Source organism: Nylanderia fulva, unplaced genomic scaffold (genome assembly GCF_048542155.1).
Source record: "Nylanderia fulva isolate GAGA-0341 unplaced genomic scaffold, ASM4854215v1 Scaffold3, whole genome shotgun sequence".
In the NCBI taxonomy this organism is placed as follows: domain Eukaryota; kingdom Metazoa; phylum Arthropoda; class Insecta; order Hymenoptera; family Formicidae; genus Nylanderia; species Nylanderia fulva.
The window spans coordinates 4,108,661-4,132,691 of NW_028190368.1; the positions used below are offsets into that span (position 1 = coordinate 4,108,661).

Consider the following 24,031-nt stretch of genomic DNA (forward strand, 5'->3'; position numbering starts at 1 on the left):
AAATATTAATACACAGTGTAAATATGTCTAACGTCCTCACTTTTACCATTAAAATTATTTAAAAATGCTACTTTCTTTATTATGTTGAATATTTTAATTCTTATCAAAATGACTATCAACAATATATTTCAAAACAAATACAAAAATATATCTGATTAAATATTTTTATCAATACAATACTTTTAAAATTATTCTTGCAGAATTAATAATAAATTTATGTTATATAATATATAATGTCTTATTATAAATGTAAAAAAATTATAAATGTGAAGAATTTAAAAAAGCAACTTGATAACTAACAAATTGCCTGATAATTAACAAATTGTATTCGCAAAATAGTTCATATAATTATAATTTCATGTTATTTTGTTTTATATTACATCGAGAAAAGAGTATAAATTATTAATATTTATCAAACGAGATAATTGAATAACTTTCTTCTTTATCACACTCAAAAAACTTTTCCACTTTTGTATCACACATATCGACACATTCCTCAGAATCAGTAAGGTCAGTACTTACAATTGACTGATAAAAACTGCTTGATGTGGCAGTATCGTTACCAGAACTTAAAAGATTGCTTGAAGTATTTGATAATCTGCACAGAATTGTGAAAATATAAATACCTGAATTAAAATATCTTAACGTTTTGCTTGTTAGTTATATGCACATAATTATTAAGTACAAATAATATATATATATATATATATATATATATATATATGTATATATATACATATGTATATATATATATATTAAAATATATAAATTAAATAAACCATTATCGTTGTTGTATTAATTGTTGTTAATACACATTATAGATGACGTAAACGAAATTTAATATAATAATTAAAAACCTTTGTAAATTAAATTAATAATTACAATATTTTAATTTTAAAAGAATTTTCCAACTTTTTTTAAATATAATTGCGATTTTTTGATAGGTAATAGATATTAAAATATATTTCAAATTAAAGATTAATTAACTTTGTAAATAAGTAACATTTTAAATAAAGTTGTCAATTAAATTATATTTTATTTGCAGCTTAATTTTATTTCTACTAAAAATATAATACAATTATGTTGCATATCAATTGTACAAAAAGTGCAATGAAATTTATTTCAAAGATTCTCCTTTAAAAAGAAGTCTATATTGCTGTCTTTGTAGTTGAATCAACGCACGCACGCGATGACAAGAAGACGCAAAAGAAATTATCTCTTGCTCAATTACAAAAGGGCAAAAATTTATTCGCGCTTCTTTTATCTCTGTGATTAGTTCAGGAACGTGAACTGATCGCAAAATTGGCTGCTTCCATGAAAGCTCTTGTAAAGGCAGGTCCGCTGTCTTCGTAATTTAATTGTCACTTATATGCTGCGGCACCACTAAAATTAATTCAGTTCTGTTACTGACAAAGAAATTTTTTAATTGCGCCTTGAAAATATAAGATTGAAAAATATAATATAATATATAAAAATTGTACGTAATATCGTAATATTATCTAAATATTTTTTGGTATGTCAGGATTATAATAAATATATACATATATCTATTATATAATTACAATGTGACCACATACAAAAATATATTTCGAAAAACAAAAAGGACATAAAGGTATAGATTAAAATATGATTACACGAGAAATATTGCTGTAAATATACTTATAAAACCAATTTTACATACCTATCTGTCGAATGTTTTGTATTTCATATAAATTATTTTCAAATTTTATATGAGTAATTTCGAACACGAACAAAGTATTTTGTGGGTGTATTTAGCGATTATTATATTGCAGTTGATCGCATAAATAGTCTAGTCATCAGACTAGTCTGATAATTTTCATGTTTATAGCGCATAGAATATTTGCATTGAACTGTTAATTTCATACTTGTGGCAGATAATGTATGTGAAATGCCGTAATAATATTGATAGTTTCTGTTTTGAATGTGACCACATATCATTTGTGCAATATCATGAGTTTATATCAGATAAAACGCATCTTTGATGATTATTGTCATTTGCAAATTTTCAATTTCGTAAAATTTGTAAAAAATATAAATACATAAGTTTTTATCTAAATAGAAAATAAAAATTATAAGAAAATAAAAATATCCGATCATTTCTGTGAGCTGTCAAGATAAAAATCTAATGAAATTTTAGTAAAAGAACTTTAACAGAATTGTATTAATATTTTAGTGCAAATTTATAATACAAGTCTTATTTCAATTATATATATATTTTTTTAAGAAATTTTACAAATAAACGTGAAATAAATACAGATAAAATGTAAAATAAATACAGATATATAATAATGTTTATTGAATCTTAGTTGTAAATACAGATATATAAACAGATATATTTATTAGATAAAAAAATGTTTCATATGTATATAGTAGTTTATATGTTAATTAGTATTATGATTTGAGCAGCACTACATTAGCTTAAAAAATATATATATATATATGTTTGACTATAATTTTTGTCCTATTAATTTTATTAAAACTACAGAGAATTTGTTGTCTAAAAAAATGATTGTATAAAAATGTTTTTTTTTTCAAGTTAGCGTATATTTATGTCTCTTTATGTTTTCGTTATGTTACGCAATTATGTATGTATATTATCACAAAGAAGTTTATATCAAAAAATATGTATAATTCTTCTTTTAAATTTACTAAAGAAAAAAATTTAATTCTTCTCGATGTAGCTAAATCGACAACAAAATATTATAATGCTTTCGCAGGACGGATATTTTCTTTCCTAAAACTGTAGAAATAAATCTTGTTATCCATAGATAGGTACTCAATAACACGTCTCGGACGTTATCTGCAAGAATCTCACGCAAAGATTTATGTTATATACGTTTACGTCTTGTGTTTGCAACCCCTCATTTGATTTATATTATAATGTAAGTTTTCAATTGATCGTTTCAGGCTCTGCGAAATAGAGCGAGAAGAGCACGTGCTAGCAAGAAACCGAATTTAGGCGATATAAAACCGGGGAGTATTATTGAAAATATCGCGCACACGCGTAGGTGAGTATTTGATTGCAAAACGCTCGCTAAATATTTATTATCTTGTTATACTGTAAAAGTTACAGCAGGATCTATTTTAATAATTTTATTCCAAACGTCTTTCATAATTAATTTGTGCATATTTAATTTTGCAATTAAGTGTTTTTTATTCAAAACTGAAAAGAGAGCAAAAGAGAGAGAGAAAGAATATTAGAATTTGACTGTACATTATTTCAAAATTGCTTTTGCAATAATGTTAAACATTTCAAAAATAAATGCAACTGTTAAATAGATTTAATTTGAAATGTATCTTTTATTTATCATGTATATAAAATATGTATATACATATGTTATACATATACTACGTTATGCTGTATCTTTTACATCTTTAATAACATTGCTGTTTTGCATGTGACGCATGTAAATACTTGTGTATATATGTATATGTATGTATTTATGTATGTATACATATACATGTATATAAATATAGATATATATACAATTTATTGTCGTTTGCTTAATTTCTTATTCTGACATTTTTATTTTTATGTGACTTTAAAAACAGACGCAGTCTTAATATAGTGTGTATGAAAATAGCGGAATTGAAGAAATGTCTCTGTTCTCTTGATTTTACGCATTTATATTTGATGTCTTCTGTAATACGAGTTGCAATCTCAAATTTTAAAAAATTAAATAGTGTACGATTTATAAACGTACACATATACTTCCATATATCCTTGAACTATTGCATTTCCGACCTCCGTGTCTGTTTAGGTCTATAAATTCTTGAATTTTTAATTCTTCCTGGATTTTTAACGTGTGTATGTCCTCACTTTTTCTCTAATTATTGAATTCTTAACTTCACAGACGTAAACTACTTGGAATAATTTATTAGAGTATCATTTTCTTTTTATTTTAGTACGAATAGAGTTGTCATTATATTACCTAAAAAACTATAATTTCATATACATATATATATATAAATATATAATGTACTATTTACATATATAAATATGTACATAAATATATATACAAGCTATATAAATTTACTATTACTTATATAAAATATGCTATTTTATATATAAATCTTTATTTATTAAATTGTGAATTCTTTTTATACAATGTGTCTTAATTCTACATTCTTTAATGATTTATATTAATTTTTATTTAAAAAATTTATAATTTCCATGTAATGTTAAAACTTGAAAGTAAAAAGAATTTAGAATTTTAATTATAATTTCTAGACAAATTTAATGACTAAAATTTCAAGTAAATTAGTTATCAAAAAATATAATCCTAAAAATTAAAAATGAATGATGATAAATGATCACTTTTCTTTCATACAATTTCGCCGTGAATAAGTCATCTGAAAATTGAGCTAGAAAACTGTAACTGAAAGCACTTTCTATAAAAGATCTAATCAGAATTGATTCGCGCGATTCCCAAGTCTGCGACAAATTGTCCCGCGGAAAGGAAATTTATTCATGCGCCTTCCAGGACGTTATATCCGGCCCGTTTGGTGTGATAAGCGCGAGGACAGGCTGCCTCCACTTAGAGCTCGATGCGCGACGATTCTTTTCAATTTTCGCGACCACGTAAGGCTTGCATTCCAACGAGACAATTTCTCGCAGAGAGAAATGGCGCCAGCTGACAGAGCGCGAGACGAGAGACGGTTTGGACCGATGGTTAAGTCTTCGGGCATCTCCGGATAATTCGCTTCTCTCGCACGCCTCCGCTCGCACGTGCTTTCATTTCTGTCATGCTGACGAGGGCGGCCTCACCCTGAATAGCCAACTACTTTCACGCGGTTTAAACGCCAGCCTTTTTGTTTTGCACCCTCTTTAAAATATGCATCTCGTTATATCTTCCTTGTTCGTTTCCTGCGTACACTCCGCGTCGAAATTCACGCAAATTAGAAATGCTTTATTGGAAAAGAATTCTTTGTCGACATTTAATGTTTATATTTGAAAAGCTGATGACAAAAAAATTTGATTAATACATGTATAGAAATATAGAGCAAATTAAACGATTGAAGATTAATCGCGTTAGACTAAAAAGACTTGAATAAATGCTATGTGTTATAAATAAAAAGATAAATTTATTCTTTTGTATTATTATAATTTGTTTTATTAAAATAAATAGCATTTAGAGTAATGATTATTATGTGTTTCAAAGAAATTAAGTATGATACGACTATTATAAACGCATAATTTGAAGCGACAACAGATATATTTAATCACGCAAAATGAATAAATTCGAGGATAATTTATTTCGCAAAGAGTTTAATTATAATAATTTTAAAAAGATATTCTATTTTAACATTCGTTTGTTTTTATCCGTGTTTTCTCATTTATGATTCAATAAATACATAATATGATAAATATGATATACCTAAAAATACGTACATACAATTATTTGTGTGTATTTTGTAAATAATATAATATATTTAATTTAAAAAAATATTTGTTTTAATATTAAATTGTAAACTTTTAATAAATTTAATTTTTTATCGATAAATAACAAGATTCTTATATCTCGATTAACTGAAATTGATTTTTACTTCAAGAAAGTTGTAATTCTTGGCTTAGATAGAAAGATATTCAATATTGAAAATTGAAAAGTTATTTAGGCACAGATACTCAATTAAAGTTTTATTTAAGTGAATTTAATCACACAAAGTAAATGGTTGTTTAATTTGTAGATGGAAAAGGAAAGTAGCGAGATACTTCTTTTAACAGTTTATATAGAGCCATAGAGCTTAATATAGACATATATGTTCGTAAATATCCAACATCTCTAGTTATCCAAGAAGATTTTCGAAAAATATTAAGGTACTTTGTTAAGTACTTGAGACCTACCGACGAGAAGGTATCGTGAAGGTATAAACGAAACTTCTCAACAAACTTCTATTTACTTTTATCCCAACGAAGAGTGCAGAAAATCTAAGTATTTAAGCGCTTAAACGTAGAGAAAGCACGTACTTGGAGAAAGCAGAGCTGCTATTTAACAACGTCAAAAAAGGAATTTAAGTTAAAACGGTAGTAAACGGTATCGAAATTCTTTATTTTACTTTGTATCATGTCAAATAGGAACATTGATATTGATAAAAAACTTAATATTACAATAAGAGACAGAATATTTTATTTATTAATCAGTTTATTTTAATAATATCGATTAATTTGAATAAACTAAGATATAATTATCTTTTAAACTAATTTTTTTCTTTTCATAAAATAACGCTTTGCCTACAATAATATAAAAAAAATTTTTTACGATAAATAATTAATATAAAATATTTTAATTTAACTTAATGTAATAATAATTTAATATATAAATATATATATGTATATATGTATTTATGTATTAATGTATTATTTATATATATGTACATATATATGTATGTGTATGTATATATAGTTTTAATTACAATAGTTATGAAATATTTTATCATTGCTGATTATCTTTTTTTTAACACTAAATGGTTCTTCAGTTTTTAAGGACTTTTAGAGAGAGAAAAAGACGTAATTGCATATATTTAAAAAAATGCAATTTTATTTCACATTATATTTTATAGGCGGATGTAATCATAATCAACTTGTACTTAAATATTTATATATGCGTTGGTTTTTACGAGATAAAAACTAATGCGTGTCGAGATGTTAGATCGATCTAACATCTTTACTTTGTAGCTTAGCTAGTTTTTATTATGACGGAAATTGCATTTATTACAATGATGCGCATGACGATACATATTTTCAGATGGCGTTGACAAATTAAACTTAGGTGTTTACAGTTGCAATCGCAATGCGGTAACTTTATACGTATTTTGGTATCTCTCTGGGGTGCAATGTATTTAACGTAATCCGGCATCTCGGTTAATCCCCTATGTGCACCCATGCCTGCCACGTTGTCCCTTTATCGACTTTGTTATCGCATAGACCGAGATTTGGCCAAAAGTACCGAAATTTTGATATTTATCTTGGCAATTTAATTAATGAATGTTGTTGCCACGGCATGCATATCTTATCCCGAGGCTACTTTTATCTGTGTACATGGGACTTTTATTGGATTTTACTCTAGCAATTTTCATAATTAATAATTATTCCATACGATAACACGGGTTGAAATTGCTTGCTCTTGTTATAAAATGGAAATAAATGAGGAATGTTGGTTTTAATTGAAATTGCACGTAAATCTATAATGTTTCTTTACTTTCTCTGTCAGATAACACGTATTATATACAGATGACGGAAAATTATATAATTATGTAAATTAATCATGATTTTAACACTTTTTCAATAAAAAAAGGAAGCAGTAAAATTGTCTGATAATTTGTTTTTTGTACTCTATGTATTATATTTTTTAAATGTTTGATTGTTTGTCTAATAATTTGTTTTTTGTACTCTATGTATTATATTTTTTAAATGTTTGATTGTTACTATTTAATGAAAAATAAAAATTAATAAATGTAAATATAGGCCATTTTATAATGTAAATGAATGTATAATATTTTGATATATCTCTTTATAATTTTTTAATTTTCTCTATAATTTATTATGTAAAATATAGCATCTCAATTTAAAAACAAACATAGTCTGAGATTTATTTAAATCACAATTGCAAATTCATTGTGCAATAAATTTGCATAATTTACATGTAGAAATAATTTTTTACATAGGGAAGACACTGCTTTCTCGCGGGAAATTTATTCGCGCATGAATGTGTCTTATGTATGCAGAAAATTTACAATCTAAAAAGTGCAACGTCATGCTTTAAACAATTATTGAATATATCGTTTTAAAATATATAGCGGATTATTATTACCTTGTTTTAAAAATTTGATAAAATTGCAAATTTTAGGACCAATATTTTTAATTTACAGATAGGGATGTTATTAAAACTTATAGCAACAGATTAAAATTGTGATTCTTTTTGCTAAACGTGAAAATTATTTTGCAATGCAAAGCACGAGATCTGCGTAAATTCAAAGGGATTAAATATACACACATTTTAACGCAATTCCGCATTAGTTGAACAGAAAATTCTGACAATATTATTTAGAGAATATTCAATTTTGTAAAATTCGTGAATTTAATTGTAAAGAAAATAAAATTAACGATTGCGAATTTTAGTTAAAATATGCATTAGTGCGTATTAATGTAATGCTAAAAAGCATTGGATAAATTAACACAATAGTATGTAAAAATATAATAATAATGTAATAAACGTAACTTACATTAAATGCAAATATTAGCTTAGTACAAGTTATTATATTATTTAGCGGAAAATATTTATCAAGAATTTTATTATCGAATAAAATACGTTTATATTACATGTTATAGTATCCACAGGGTTTACATAAATTCTTTCTTTTTTTTATATATTTTGATATAATTCTTCATGCTTGTTAAAATTTTTCTTGTTTAAATTTAAAATAATTTAAAAAGAAGAAATAAGAGTAGAAAACTTGAATATTATAATACAGTATCTATTACACGAATGATATCTGAAATTTGATCGTCTTAATTGTTTCATAGCAAATTAAAACAAATTAAACAGCAATCGTGAGACCTTTGTCGTGAAAGAGAAACAGCGACGCTCTGTCACTCAGGATCTTGCAGGTGCTGTCAGAAAGCGTGTCGTCGCTTTGTGCATGGTAGATACGCTACTTGCCGGATTAATGCTGAGGGATGCCGGAAAAACAAGGAAGTGCATGATAGGTGTAGAGGCTTTTCTAGAGGCTTTTGACTAAGATCACGTAGTGGATATTCTGTGGCAAGGTTTGCGGAAACGGCGCTGGGGGCGGCCGCCCTGGTGGCTCCTGGGATCGAGGAACCCACGAACACCGCTTCCGGCAGCAACGAGGACGAAGACGAGACGCCTCTCGATCCCGTCGTCGTCATCTCCAACGACAAGAGCACGGAATTCTTTTTAGCCACGGTCGTCGAAGAAGCAGCGTAAGAATTTCATCATATCTTCTTATCATTCGTCCTGCCATAATACGAGCAAAAGAAGGCTCTCGGAATTTTCTTTCTTCTATCGGATCGCATTGTCATATTGTTGCGCGACGCGACTCGTCATGCTTATCATGAAAGGCAAAAAAAAAATGCATTATTTCTTTTTTAGATCGCTGACGTATATTTTTTTGCGATAGTAATAATACGAGATAAAATCAAACGAAAATATCGTAAAATGTGTAATTAACAAATGATTAATTATATTGCATTGTATTTGTCTGGTATCGATTGTTTGTCTCAATTATCAGCATTTAATAGCAGCACAAATCAGTAAGTGAGAAATACTGCATTACAAATTATAATGGAGAGTTTACATAAATAAAATAGTTACTTTTTAATATGAGATAAAGTAATAAAATATATATTTAATTTTTTCTGTGTATGTAGTGGGACATATTAAAAATTTAAAAATTGTTCACACATATACAGATTACATATATTAAAGAGCACGAAAAAAATACAACTTTTCTGCCGTTTCTAGCTTAGCTTTAAAAAAATGAAATAACCTCTTAAAAATTCATGAATGCCCAGAAAACAAAAGAGCCATATGTGATGTTTCATTTATCCATGAAATACAGAGAAAAATACAATTTTTTCGCGGTTTTTTTATTACAGACGTTTAATATATTGTAAATTTCCAATATTTTATATTGTTATTATATACCTAATTTATAAGATAATTCCTTTCTTATCTAATTCTCTACAAGTTAAAAGAAACACGAAACTTGAAATTGAAATAAGTTTATTTAACATTAAATTAAACTTATTTTGGATGACTTTTATTTTAAATATTTCATCAAACTACTATATAAATTTTTCAAGAGATAAATAATAATTTTCTCAATATTAGTAAATAAAATTCGCAAAATTTCTCAACAATAATTTTTTTTCTCCGAAGAGTTTTAAGCAACATAAAAAGGCTTTGAGTCAATCAAAAGTTTCAGTCTGCCCTTTAATTAGCCTATGGGCAAAGAGAAAGAGAGAGAGAAGGGTTTCCAATTAAGAGGGTATTATTTCTATTTCGCGTGCAGACCAAAATTTGCTCTCATGAATCTCTTTTTCTCATTTCAAATTTTTTCCACACTTAATGTTAAAATTAATATGAAATTACCAATCAACCAATTTGCTTGTTTTGTATTGTCTAAATTTTTTAAATGTATTTGCAGTAATGAGATACATAACAGACAACATATTATATTGAATTTTATGAAATGGTCTTATTTTAAATTAAATATACGAAAGTAATTTGAATGAAAAGTAATCTTTGTATATTTCATAAATAATTATTTATAATACATATAGATTTTTATTTAAGTGTAAAGAGAGTAATTATTTTTACGCTGCTCTAGAATAGCACTTAATATGTAATTTATTTATTTATGTATATTTTCTAGACATGCAAGGATAACTTTACAATTTTGTTAAAAGCAAGTTATAAAGTAATTTTAAATTTCTTACGAAAATGTTTCTTGAACACATTTTTCTTGAAAAAACTGCAACTCGTTATTTTTTTATAAATACACGTTTGCACTTTAAAACAGAATATTTTATTGGTGTCTTACATTTTAAAATAAGCTTCTTTCGTATAACTTGTCCCATATGACAAATAAAGACGAGGACAATTCAGGACAACACCGGAACTTTGTCTAATCAAAAAACTCGGATAAAAAGTCACGATATTTGCGACGACTGACAAGTTGAACGTTCGAAAGTTCGAGGCGGCGTCGGGCAATTGAGTGAAGTAAAAAAATTCATGGATTCTTTCGCGCATGCACGAAAGATACAATGGAAGTGAATGGCAAAAAGCCGGTGATCTCGCGGTCCATTCAATTTCTTCGTTCTCTTCACAGCTGCGGTACAATGATGGCCACTCGCTCTGCGAGAGTCTGCGTGCCTCTCTATTTCCAAAACCTCGTACAAAGCCTCGCGTATAGTACTCGTTTAATGGAAACTCGTCGCTCCGATAGTAATTCGGAAGTTCGCCAGCTAATCGCGATAGACGATCCCTTTGTACCGGCGTGCGTGAACAATTTGCATTCTAACTATTTGCTAAAGAGAGAGAGAGAAAGAGAAAGAGGGAGAGCAAGAAAGAGAAAGATTTCTTTGAAAATGAGCTAATCATTTTTTTATGTGCTTGGGCATTTCATAATTATTAAATAATATATATTTTCAGTATTCGATTGTCAGTGATATTAACATTTGTTTTGTCACACGAGGAATTTTGTGTTAAATATATATAAAAAATTTGGTATACATATAAAATGTAGATAAATAAAAATCCTAGTAATTATACAGTTCTGTTTTGTAATTATAATTTTTTAAAAAATTATGAAGATTATCTAACATTGCATTATAATTGGCTTACGATGAAAAACAACGGGATTATATAATAATTATAAAATATATTATTTTCAAATACATATAAACATTTATTTCATATATTGAAATATTTAATTAATATTTGAGTATATGAAAAATATTTTTTAAGAAATTTATTTAATATAATCTATATAAAAAATAAAATTGTATTATTTATTTAGAAGAATTTGTTTTCCTTTGTGTTCTTTTTATTATTTGCTGAGGGATGTGCGACATGTTGTCACTTGCATATTTTAATAAAAATTATTAATTATAACTTCTGATTCATATATTAAACTGTTAAACAAATTAATTTTCCATAAGATATTTTCTTTGATTTTCATATTTCAACTGTACAATACACAAATCAATTTATCAAAAATTACGTTGACCAAAATGTATGTGGTCCAAAATGCAGAAATATATTATAATTTATTATTCACAAATATAGAATCTAAAGTAAAATAATTATTATCAACAGCTATCAATAAATATACCAAAAAATACATAGAAAACATTGTTCAAAGATCAAAATATATAAAAAATTTTCTATTCGATATCTGTAAAATTGAGAGATAATAATAATATACAAAACAATATATCGAGCAAGAGTAATACGTATAAGATTGTGTTCACACACACAACAATAGTTTTAAATCAATAGCTTTTCATTTCTTGCTTTGCGCGGTTCTTAAAAAAATTTTCTATTCGATATCTGTAAAATTGAGAGATGATAATAATATGCAAAAAAATATATCGAGCAAGAGTAATACGTATAAGATTGTGTTCACACACACAACAATAGTTTTAAATTAATAGCTTTTCATTTCTTGCTTTTGAGACCTCGAACTTTATAAATTAGCAAAAAACATCACACATCAAATCATAAAATACATTAAAAGTTAGTTGCAGCAGGGTGTATATATCGAGTCTCTTTCTGACACTCGAATCGCAGTTGTCGTTTCAGCGCGGTGGCGCAGGCTCAGCTGACCGGGACACCTAGTGTGCAGTCTGTGCAGCGGAACGACTCCAGCAACTATGACGGTGCAGCGAGCAGCACGATGACCCACGAGCCGCTGGAGACGAACTCCAGTCCGAGCCCGAATCCGCGAATCACCTCGGGTCCACCGTCCTCGTCGACCTCGTCATCGCCACCCCCGGCACGAGGTGCGACCAGCGTTTCCTCGCAAACGAAGAAGAACGGCAACAACGGTGGCGCGAACAAACAGGAACTGAAGCGGCTAAAAAGCGCCGGCTCGCTTTTGCCGCTGCAGCTCGCCAGGACGCCCAGCGTGCTGTCATCCTCCGGCAAGAAGGACCGGAAGAACGCGTCGTCCGGGTCAAGGTTCACGATATACAAGGCCAACAAGGCCAGTAAGAAGAAGAGAGAGAAAAGCTCGGCCAAGAAGGAACGCAAGGCCACGAAGACATTGGCGATCGTGTTAGGTAGGTTGCTCGCGTGCAGCTGCATTGATAATCAACTCTGCTTGCATCTGTTATTGATGAGTTTAAGCTTGCGAATTAAAGAGAGTGAAAGAAAAAAGAATGGAAGAGAAATAACTTAAAGACTACTGAAAGATTAGAATATTTTTTATACTGCAGCATGGCTTAATCAAACTGAGAGATATTTTAAATTAATTTATTATGAATACTACATCAGAGTATAAATAAATGTTGAAATAAACAGAAACAGAATATATGACATAAAGAGTGAAATATTATAAAGTTGAAAATTAAAATAGTAATTAAAAATATTTTTATATCTTCAAAAAAAATAATTTTTTTTTAGACAACATAATTTCATATCTTTATTAACGTAATATACGTCCTTATTAACGTAATAGGTGTCTTTCTAATATGCTGGGTACCCTTCTTCACTTGCAACATCATGGATGCAATTTGTACGAAGCTGACGAAGGCATGTCAGCCTGGTGTCACAGCCTTCATCGTCACTTCCTGGTTGGGCTATATGAACAGCTTTGTGAATCCTGTAATATACACTGTGTTCAACCCCGAATTCCGTAAGGCCTTCCGCAAGCTGATCTGCGTGTAAATGAGCGATTCGCACCTCTTAAAGGAGAGGATCCGGAACAACAAATGTGACTAGGTGTGAGTCGTCGTATTTGTGATGTAACGAGACTGTAAGCTTTCTCGACAAACTCGCAACAGGTACTGTTGTTCTTGTATTTGGAACTGTAGCAGCTGCGTTTGCATATCGATTTTCGCATTCAGTTGCGCGTCGATCGTTTCCAAGTGAAAGAGGAAAGCTAAGTATTTCACGGAACTTTCCTGAAATTTGGAAAATATATTATCCACTGCTCAAAAAAAAATTAACGAATTATTTTCGACAAGCGTCATGTGACTTAATTAAATTAAAATAATTTATAAAAATTAGAAATATAATATAATTAGTAGAAATGTTTATTTGTGTTTAATACATTTTTCTCTTACGCATATACAATATATACATATGTTCTAGATTCTAGAAAAAATTATTTAGTATTGTTCACATTGATTTTTTCTTTTAAATGCATAAACCTAAATTACTGATAAAATTTTTTGTACATACATATATTATATTTATATATACAATTTTGGTGATCAACTTTCCTTAAATTTTAATCAAACACACAAAAGAGAGGTGTAAAAATAAAAAATAAAAATTTATATCACATGTACGCGCTTGACGGAAAATAAAGAAAGGATTCCTGAAAGAGAGAATTCACTTGGTTAAAATTGACACGCAGGCAGCGGAAACTGTGTTCGCTGGTAAATTTGTTGCTATCGAATGCAGCAACGAATCATCATCTCGCGTCCACGTGCGTGAATGCGTGCACTGTGATATCGAACTATCGTGACGTGCTGACAGAGAACAACACTACGGTGCACTACTGGTATATATGTATATGTATATACATGTGCACCGACAATGGAGCTGAATTTTCGTGCGAATAGCTCAAATAATTTTGCTAAGTGAGACTACGCGAAATATAAAAAAGAAATATCGCGACCAGACGCACCGTCGCGAAATTAAAGCGAGATGAACTTTAGGTAATCTGTACAAATCGCGCTTGCGCGGCATCATTCGAGGGATGTCTCGGCAGAGACTAGCTGTTAAGATGTAATAATCGCGCATTTCGCGTATAAGGGCGAATTCCCCTTGAAGATAATTTCACGAAAGCAGATAATAATGAAGATCCAAGAGCGCGGAGGATTAAAGTTGTTGGAGGTGTATTTATTACACGCGCATATATTACACGTTTACATACCCACACACACACACACACACACGTACGCACGCACACACGCACACACACGTACTATACGTCTCCGTGAATAATTAAGTGCGCCGTGACAGTATTAACGTAGAACGTAAGGTATAGCAATATTTTTTCGCTCAAAGCAAAAGCAAATCCGAGACCGCCGTTTGTACGACGATACATAGGTACATATATGCTATACATATTCGCGAGTTGCAGTGTAACTATATGTATTTATACTTCGATACAACACAAAAGAAGGAAGAGAGAGAGATTACATATACATACACGATATAAATGAACTTACGCCGTTCCTTCAACGATATACAGGGTGACGCCAAGCACGGGAAGAGGCAGAAGCTTTAAGGACAACATGGAGAAAGATTAATTTTTGGGAACAGCAAACCTTGTATACACTAGTTTGAAAGCTTCTTAATGAGTTATATTAAGTTAAAAGGAAATGATCGTTTTTGAGTTACAATAGCAAGACACTAGAATTAAAACTTGTGTATTAGCGTATTGAGAATATGCTATTTTTTCGGAGGGTAAGACTATACATATTTAGGAAGAAAATTTACTTTATTTAATTTTTTTGAAATAATATTAATTTCTATTTTTGTGAATTTATCAGAGAATAAGTTAAAATTTGCTGTTGGATCGTTCTTCAAAAGAGATTTTAGTATGTCGAAAAGTTTAAAGTTATATAGATTATATACGAGAATCTCAGGGTTTCTCAATTTTGTTTTCGTGAGTTGCTTGTATTTAATTTATTATAAGAATATCTTTAATTTAAGCAAAGAAATAATTAATGTGCACAATTTTATTAAAATTTTCAAATAATTATTTACAATCTATATTCTTTTAACAAGAACAACTATATTAAATACTTTGTAGATGTGGACAATAAATCTCATATATTAAATCAAAGCTGCAAATACTTTTTAAAATTAGATTCGATGTTAACTGTTACACTTGTATGCATAGTTTCTAGATATAAATAGAAAAGTAAATTTGCATAATATGCAATATCCATTTTATATCTATTTTTAACTATTAATTTTAATCATTAATTATATTAATGAAGCATATAAATAACAAATCTCCTTATTATTTATTACGTTTATCAATTTATTTTCAAAAAAATCGTAAAGCATTAGGTTTATCATCTGCAAAGTATTTATGTAATAAACAAATGAGTAAATAAATAATAAATGTAAAATACAAAAATTGAGAATCTCTGACATATATATATATATATATATATATATATATATATATATATATATAATTTTACAATTCTGCTATCACATGCAAATTTTATTCGCAAGCATAGTACGAGTTCGATCGAATGACGAAGTTTCGGAACTTGTTCCATCCGCTTCGGTGCTTTGATATGTAGGATTTGTCGCATATTCCGATATCAATGCCACGAGCTACAAATCGTGTGAATAATCAGGCGGTCTTGAAACAATGACAATGTATACACGAAGATTGAAAACACAGTTTTCGATATCACGATTTGTTCGAGCGTAGAACAGAATATCACGATTTACAGTCTCATGGTCTCATAATATTTAATTTTAATTTTTTATTATGCTAATTTTTTTTTTATTAAAGGGAAAAAAGGAAAAGATAGATCAGAGAGTGAACAAAATTATTATATTCTGAAAGAAATATTTTATTAAATAAAAAAAATCATAAAAAAGAGGGAGAGAAAGAGGTCACTCAAAATTTAGCCAGCGGGACAATTGCAATGAAAGAGTAGTACACATGGAATTCATTATCAAATTTTATATCACGTTCTGCGGAAAATTTTTGTTCCAGAGGCTCGATTGAGAGTTGTGTCGAGTAGTTTCACACGACATCGTATACGACGTACGTGTTCTAAGTTTCGACGATCCTTTCGCGTCCTCTGTTCGCGGTCAAGCATAAAGTTCGTCTCGTGACCGAATTACCAAACATATCAGTACGAGTTACACGGCGCGATAGCTGTCCTCACATCAATTTCCGAGGTGCATTTCCGCGCATTACGTATGATGGCAGACTAATGACAGGAGCGAATCAATTCTTTAACGGAGCAAATTAATTCTACACTGTGCTATTTTTTTCTTCTTGTTTCGAAATAATTATCGTTGTTACACTTCCCAAAACTTTTGTTGTATCAAACTGTGAAATGATGTGAATCAACATTAACGTTAACTTCTATTGGATTCAATCATGGAGTTCGATAGAATTGACTTTAGAAGATGAGAATTAAAGTTTTTCCAAAGTATTTGATTTATTTTTTTCTTTTTAATTCTACTGAAATTTTGTTGTGCAAAAGATATATATTTCTTGGTGATAAAACATATAAGTTTATAATTTTGAAAATATTTAGCATTACTGTTTTAATCTATAGATATTTATTAATATTTAAATTATTATTTAATTCTCTTTTAATATCACATCTTTGATTTTAATAGAAAAAAATTATAATGTAATATATGCTGTAAAATCTTGTTGCAAAATATTGATAAATATATTTTTTGTTTATTTTAAATACTTATGAAAATCATAAAAACAGGGTTTAAAATTGGATAAAAAATAATTGAATAAGTTGCGCAAGATAATATTTATATTTAACAATAGAAATCATTAAAATTTAATATAAAATATATTTTCTGATATCTGTCACATGAAAAATGGAACCATCAGTTTTAACATGAGAGAGAAAGTTAAATATTTCAAATTTTATTTCTATGCGAGAAAGTCGCGCAGAGAAATACAAAGTATAATCTGTGTCCTATGTTTGATTAATATTCGCAAAGTTTCACAATCTTCATCGCAACCGCGAAGTTCACATTTCAACTAATATTTGATCGATGTAATGTGAGCATCTCAAATCCCGTTTACGTTGAAAATACAGTGATTGCCTAGGGTTTCAAATCTAATCAAAATGACTAACGCATATCTGAGAGATATTAACGTATGATAATCTTTTAGAAACTCGTTGATATTTAAGAATGTTTTATTTATAGCACATAAATAATGATGTCAAATAATAAAAAATTATAAACTCACATATAGAGTTATATCATGTAACGTGACAACACGTTTCTTACTTCTTTAATATTAAATTGTTGACAAAAGATCATATTAGATCATCAAAAGATGCGATAGCATCTCGACATCGGATGCACAAAATCAATCAGCCGAATGTAAGTAAATGTCGAGCGATATTATTTTCCATTATCTATAAAAACATGTTGCATGTTTGTTGATTAAATACTTTCAGAAACAAACTTCTTACTAAAAAACCTAACAATATTTGTTTTAATACGATTATTTTATTGTGACTACTCCGAATAAGATTGGTACTCTTAATTTAAAAATCCGTCATGCTAAAAGTGATGACCTTTTTATTTTTTCGATTTTAATCGCATGGAAAGCGAGTTTGTCCTTATAACCGCAACATGTAGTGCGATATATTGTACATTTTGGTACATGTCGGGACACATAATAATTTTATTTCTCAAGCTGCATTCGCGCGCGCGCGCGCGCAACTGCACTTTTTGACATTTATTGCGCTTACATATTAAAGCAATACTTATATTAATAATGTTTATATATGCAAGCAATGCTGTGTATCCCCCTTTCTTCCTATGTTACAACGTTGCATATAAATATAAATATTACAAATATATTGTTATATAAAGATATTTATATTAATTATTATTTTGTTTCCATTTTTATAAAACAATAAATTTAGTATTAACTTTATATATATTTTTACAAAGATTTTATTTCATAAAGTTGATTCATAAAAATAAAACATTTTTTCCAAGCGTAATACATTTATAATGCGATTGTGTCGACAAAAAAATGGTACGCATACATATAAAATATTTATTTTTAAACCAGATATTACACATTTTCCACACAATAAATCTTATGCTGATAAAAATATAACATGCAAAGTACACATAAAAAATTTCAAAAAATGTAAGATTAATATTAAAAAAATAGTTTTTGGAAATAGAAGTAAAATCAAATAAAACTGCCAAATAATTGATCCATTGTTCTTGCCTTCAAGTTAAAATTTATTATTTAGAATCTTTAATTTTAATTCGATCGACGCCCATAATAAACAGATAGCTCGCTTAGCTTATACAGCATTAAAACAAAATTAAAAAACTTAACGTGTCCAAAATTGAATACAAAGTAAAAGATTCTAAGTAATAAGTTTTACTTTATGAGAACGTTCATTAATGTTTGGCGGTTTTATCAGCATTCGCGCTTTTGTTTCTAGAAACTATTAATAAAACTCTGAAAAAAATATTTTACGTATACCTGTAGTGTATTTTTTTTTACTTCCTTCTTGTAGAGATTTTCGTAGAATATTAGATATTTAAAATACACAGTGCGGGTGTTTAAATCTAATCCAAAGATGCAAGTTTCTGCGAGGTCCGAAGCGTCGTAAGAAAAATAACTGGATATACCGAATCGCGATTGTTGGATTCGATATATATTGCGTTATGTGAGTCCTGTGCTGTTGCAATAACGTCTACAATCAAAGCTTTTTACTCTATGGGTTTTCGAACGCCATGCGATGGTAATTTTTAAGCTTCAAATGTATATTTGTAAATATTCTACGAAAAAAAAAAAAAAATTACGAGCGATGCCGTCAATCGTATCGTTACATATAGCTTCGTGTTACGCATGGCGCGGTTTACGACGAGATTTATACTTGATTTAGGTGAAACAGCTCGCGTACGTTACGTGCGCGTAAACTCGAACGAGTCTGTCACCCGCGATAAATGACGCGAATTCGAGCTTGACGAACGTTTAACCGCAAAGTCGAATCATTTGTCGTGATTGGTGAGTTTTTTATGCGAGTTGTTTCGCAAAAGCTGAAAGATTGCTCTATAAACAATTTTTTTATATATATATTGTTACCTCAAATAAATATCACTTTGTTTCTCTCGAAATATAATACTATTAACATTTGAATTCCCTTTTAATCCGCCATAGTGCTTCGCATTTTGTTATTTTGTACACGCGTCGATGAGTATACTTTTATTCATGGTTGAAACAATATGGTACGATAAAAATAATGAATTTGTAAAGTCTTCCTGTAAAAATGAGCGTCATAAATTACTCCGCGATTGAAACTTTTTGTATAATCTTACATTCTACTTCGTCGACTACTTGCTTAGTTTCGTCGGCTACTTTCAACTTTTTCTTCTGCAAGACAAGATAGCGGTTTACTTCGAACAACGCGCAAGATAATATTCGAATTACGATAATTCTAAAGTCTCTTGTGGAAAAGAGTATAAGAATGAGGATCGTTAAAATACATTTTGCTGAAGTATATTTCATACCGGAAACGAAAGTTCCGGTTTAAAGATTACAGCTTTTAATTCGGATAAGTCTTATAATTTATGTAAACCTTTCGAAGAAGTGTAGCCTACTTCAAAGTCGCGCTTTCCACAATAAATTCGCGCAAACCGACTGTGAAAAGTTTAAATCCTTTCATAACTTTAACTGGGAAAAGTTCACCGGCTCTCTGGCTCTTGGACCGATCGCGATTCATCCTCTTTCGCGTCTACCTAACTAAACCGTCTATCTCGTCTTCACCTGCGTAGATCGCACCACGTGTCACTTAGCGTTGTCGTTAAAGGAGACTTCCAGGTGAAGTCAATCTCTTCTTAATTAGCGAAGTTTTCACGCTTTTCTTCACTAATGAAGCACAGGGGATGACTGTAAGCGTAATCATGTCACGAATTGGAATATGTTATCTGCGAAATTCTCGCATTCTCACATCCGATCTCAAGACCCATATTCTCACTTCTGCTCGAGCATCGTATTAAACATTAAACTATATTTACATATAATTATCTGATTCTGAGTCTAACTATCAGGAGCCAAAATGTTAAGACCAATATCAGATGATTATGATATTTAAGGCTAAATGCTAAATGAGAATATGGGTCCAAGTGATTCAAAAAAGTAATGTGCAAGGTTTGTACGTGAAGAATCACATGTGTAAAGTTCGAATGATCTCTACCAAAAATATGAAATATAGCCAAATATATTTCTGAGCAAAAAAGAAACAGAGAGAGAGAGAGAGAGAGAGAGAGAGAAGTAAGCCTAGTCTTCTGTTATAGCGTGATACTTCGAAAGATGTTAGAAAGTTTCTTACCATTCTGAGTAAGATGGCTGTATTTTTCTAACCTGACTACTTTTCCCTCTGTACATATATGTGCGAAACACATGTATATGAGTTGTATCAAATATATATAACGAGATATATATGTATATATCTTATGCGATATGTGATGCGTGAAACGATATCACAATTTGCGAGAGCAAGTAAACGTAGTACTGTATATCTATGTAAATATACGTCTAATTGGGGAAGCACGATTGCGTTTGTGTTTTTGCTCGCGCGCGCGTGCGCGAGTGTGTGCGTGTTTGTGTGTTTGTGTGCGTGCAAGATATACGACGGAGTTTCTGACGATTCCCAATGGAATCCGAAAACTTCTTGTTTCCGTTCGCAAAACGATGATGTTGTCTTTCGAGGATGAAAGTGTTGAGAAATGCTATAATGTTATAAAATGAAACAAATATATAGTATATTATATGTGACACAACAAAAAAAAAAAAACGTGTGCGCGTGTTATGTCGATGCGTGAGATTGAATGCTGTTTTTCTTATGGATTTCTTATTTATTATCACCAATGGTCTATACAGGGCATAGGTTTAAGGGAAAAAATATCTTTAATTTGCTGATAATTATTAAGCTGCGACAAAACAAAGAAAACATTTAAAAAATGCTGTATGTACTGAAGGCAATACCTATACATACTTAAGTAAGCGCGAAAAACACGAGACACACATCAACACGCGACATACATACACAGAAAAAAAACACACTTGTTAAAAGTAATAAATTATAGTATAAATTAAAAATGTGGATTTTGTAATTTTTACCTCATCATATATCTTTGATTACCTCCCGATTATTTATATTATCAAGAAAAAATAATAAATAAATGTAAATATAATGTAAACTAAAATCTAATGAAATAAGCATGACTAAAATTGAATAAATGTTCCAAATTGTAAATAAACGCATCTATACATAAGAGTATCATTTGTACAACAGATATCTCGTTTATTAATAATATTGCGTAAAATAACATTGCTAATGAGTTTTAGCAAGGCACGTATTAAAATGAGTTTCCGATTCTACGCTGAAAATGCACGATAAAAGGACTTTGTAATCGCAAGAGTTTCAATTACGGTTAAAATAATGAAAAATATAATGAAACCACGAGGCGAATTCAATTCGCAATTAAATCGTTCATGCTATCTTCATAAAATGCATGAACGAAGTAATTTAACGTAATCTGACAGTAGATTATTCACTCTTTCTCGCGCGAAGAAATTTCAGTAGAAAGGAAAATAAGATAAACTTGTATTATTCTCGCCAGATTGTAATTAAGCGTGAAGCTTACGACGATTTTAAGGCAAAACCTGCTACAAAAAACTAATAAAACGGATAAATATAATCTACCAATCTAACTCGTAAATCATAAAATAAATATATGATACTGTTCATTTATCAACAAAACAAGAAAACAGCGAAAAATTTAATGACAAATATACTTACATAAATTTAACATAAATATGCATTAAAAATATATTACTGTGTTACAACTTATTTTTCATATTTAATATGTTTAGTCCTTCATTTCAATCTGAATAATTTTTGACAACCAAATGTGCGACAACTTTTTCCAAGATAGCTCAAGTCCACTACACACCTGTGACTACATTGATTCGGTTCAATGCAATCTGCAGTGACAATGGTCCTGGCCAACTACTACGGCCGCCAGCAAAATTCAATCTGCAGCAAAATCGTTTGGTGCCAACTTTTACGGACGTTTGAGGAATAAAGGGTATCCTGGGACTTCAACCATTTATACCTCTTTGAGCATCGAGATGCTTGGTCATGTGATGAACAAAAGAGAAAGAGAAATAAACGGTAATAAATAAAAAGCGAATACAAAAATATAGCAAGAAGTAAAAAAGAGTAACGAGAAAATAAATTTAAAATAAGTTTCCATAGCAAAGTTGATCTGCTTGGCATTTAAAAAGAATTAATTCTTATTCACATAATATTTTTAAAAGATATAATCCTTCGTATAGTAATAATGCTTCCTTTGGTAATTTTTTTCTACGACTATAGCAATTATTTGTATTACGTACGTAAATTTTTAAACATTTATTTATATATATTTCAATAAAAGTTTGAATGTTACATACAATTATATTTAATAATAGTTATTCTGATATCTAACTTCAGTCTGAAATAATATTTTACACGTTTGAATTTTAATAGATAATAATAGAAAAACTTAAAAATAATATGTTACATATATGTAGAAAATTATTTCATGATACGATATTTAATAATTATTGTCGCTCTAAATAATAAAAATAATAAGTAGGTAGCTTTATAACAATTTTTATAAAATATAACAAATGAATTATAAGAATGATATAATAGATATATTGAAAATGATTAATTGTAATTTTTGTGTAATTAAAAAAATTGCACAAAACTATACTATAAAAATATTCTTTCTGCATAAATTTTATAATTTTATCGTTATTTATGCTCGTTAATATAATTTTTATATTATTCTAAATTTTATGTTTTAGTTAGACTTCTATTTAGAATTTTATTTAAATAATCCAATGTGTATATATAGATATATAAATTAATTTTTTAAATTAAAATTAATTAAATTTTATAAAAATATAGTGCTCAATTTCTCCTTCAAATTTGTTTTACGCAATTTTAATTAATTTATTAATTTTAATTTGGTCTTTAAGTAAATATTTTCTTAAAGTAATGAAGATATATTACAACATGGCGCATAACATAATTATATACGTTCGATAGTTCAACAACTATAATCTGCTTTCTCTGATGTCGAATCTTGTTTTATCTTTATGTATACAATGTATATGTATACATACATGCGTGGTGCATGAATTGGTGTTTGTTATGAAGTGGTAATTATTTTTACATTTAGTAAATTCTGTCACACTTAATCATATTTACAGAATGCAAAAATAATTACTACCGTTGCATAACAACGGTTGGTACTACATGCCTCGTTCTCTCGTTCCAGTCGAGAGAGAAACTTCTTCAGTATTGAAATTAATGTAAAATAAAAAAACCGAGGCGACTACAGACGAGACGTCTTATTTCTCTTTGCCTACTTTCTTCGTCTTTTCTATCTTGCAGCTTTGCGAAAAGGGAAACAGCACCTGGTACTCGGCATGCGAAATGGCAACAGTCGTATTATACGATAAATTTTTGAAAGATTTACGA

The 24,031-nt window shown here is 29.2% G+C and overlaps 1 protein-coding gene across 2 annotated transcripts in view; it reads left to right on the forward strand.

The window, feature by feature from the left end:
• The window catches only part of Dop2R (dopamine D2-like receptor), a 256,875-nt gene extending 241,199 nt beyond the window's left edge, over window positions 1-15,676 (forward strand). Inside the window, exons 5-8 of one of the 2 annotated variants that reach the window (XM_029300702.2) lie at window positions 2,929-3,029; window positions 8,771-8,965; window positions 12,339-12,829; window positions 13,228-15,676. In XM_029300702.2, the coding sequence (XP_029156535.1) occupies window positions 2,929-3,029; window positions 8,771-8,965; window positions 12,339-12,829; window positions 13,228-13,436 (996 nt within the window). In that variant the 3' untranslated portion in view covers window positions 13,437-15,676. The remainder of the gene's footprint in view (window positions 1-2,928; window positions 3,030-8,770; window positions 8,966-12,338; window positions 12,830-13,227) is intronic. The other variant, XM_029300710.2, reaches the window with a different exon arrangement.
• The last annotated feature ends 8,355 nt before the right edge of the window (window positions 15,677-24,031 follow it).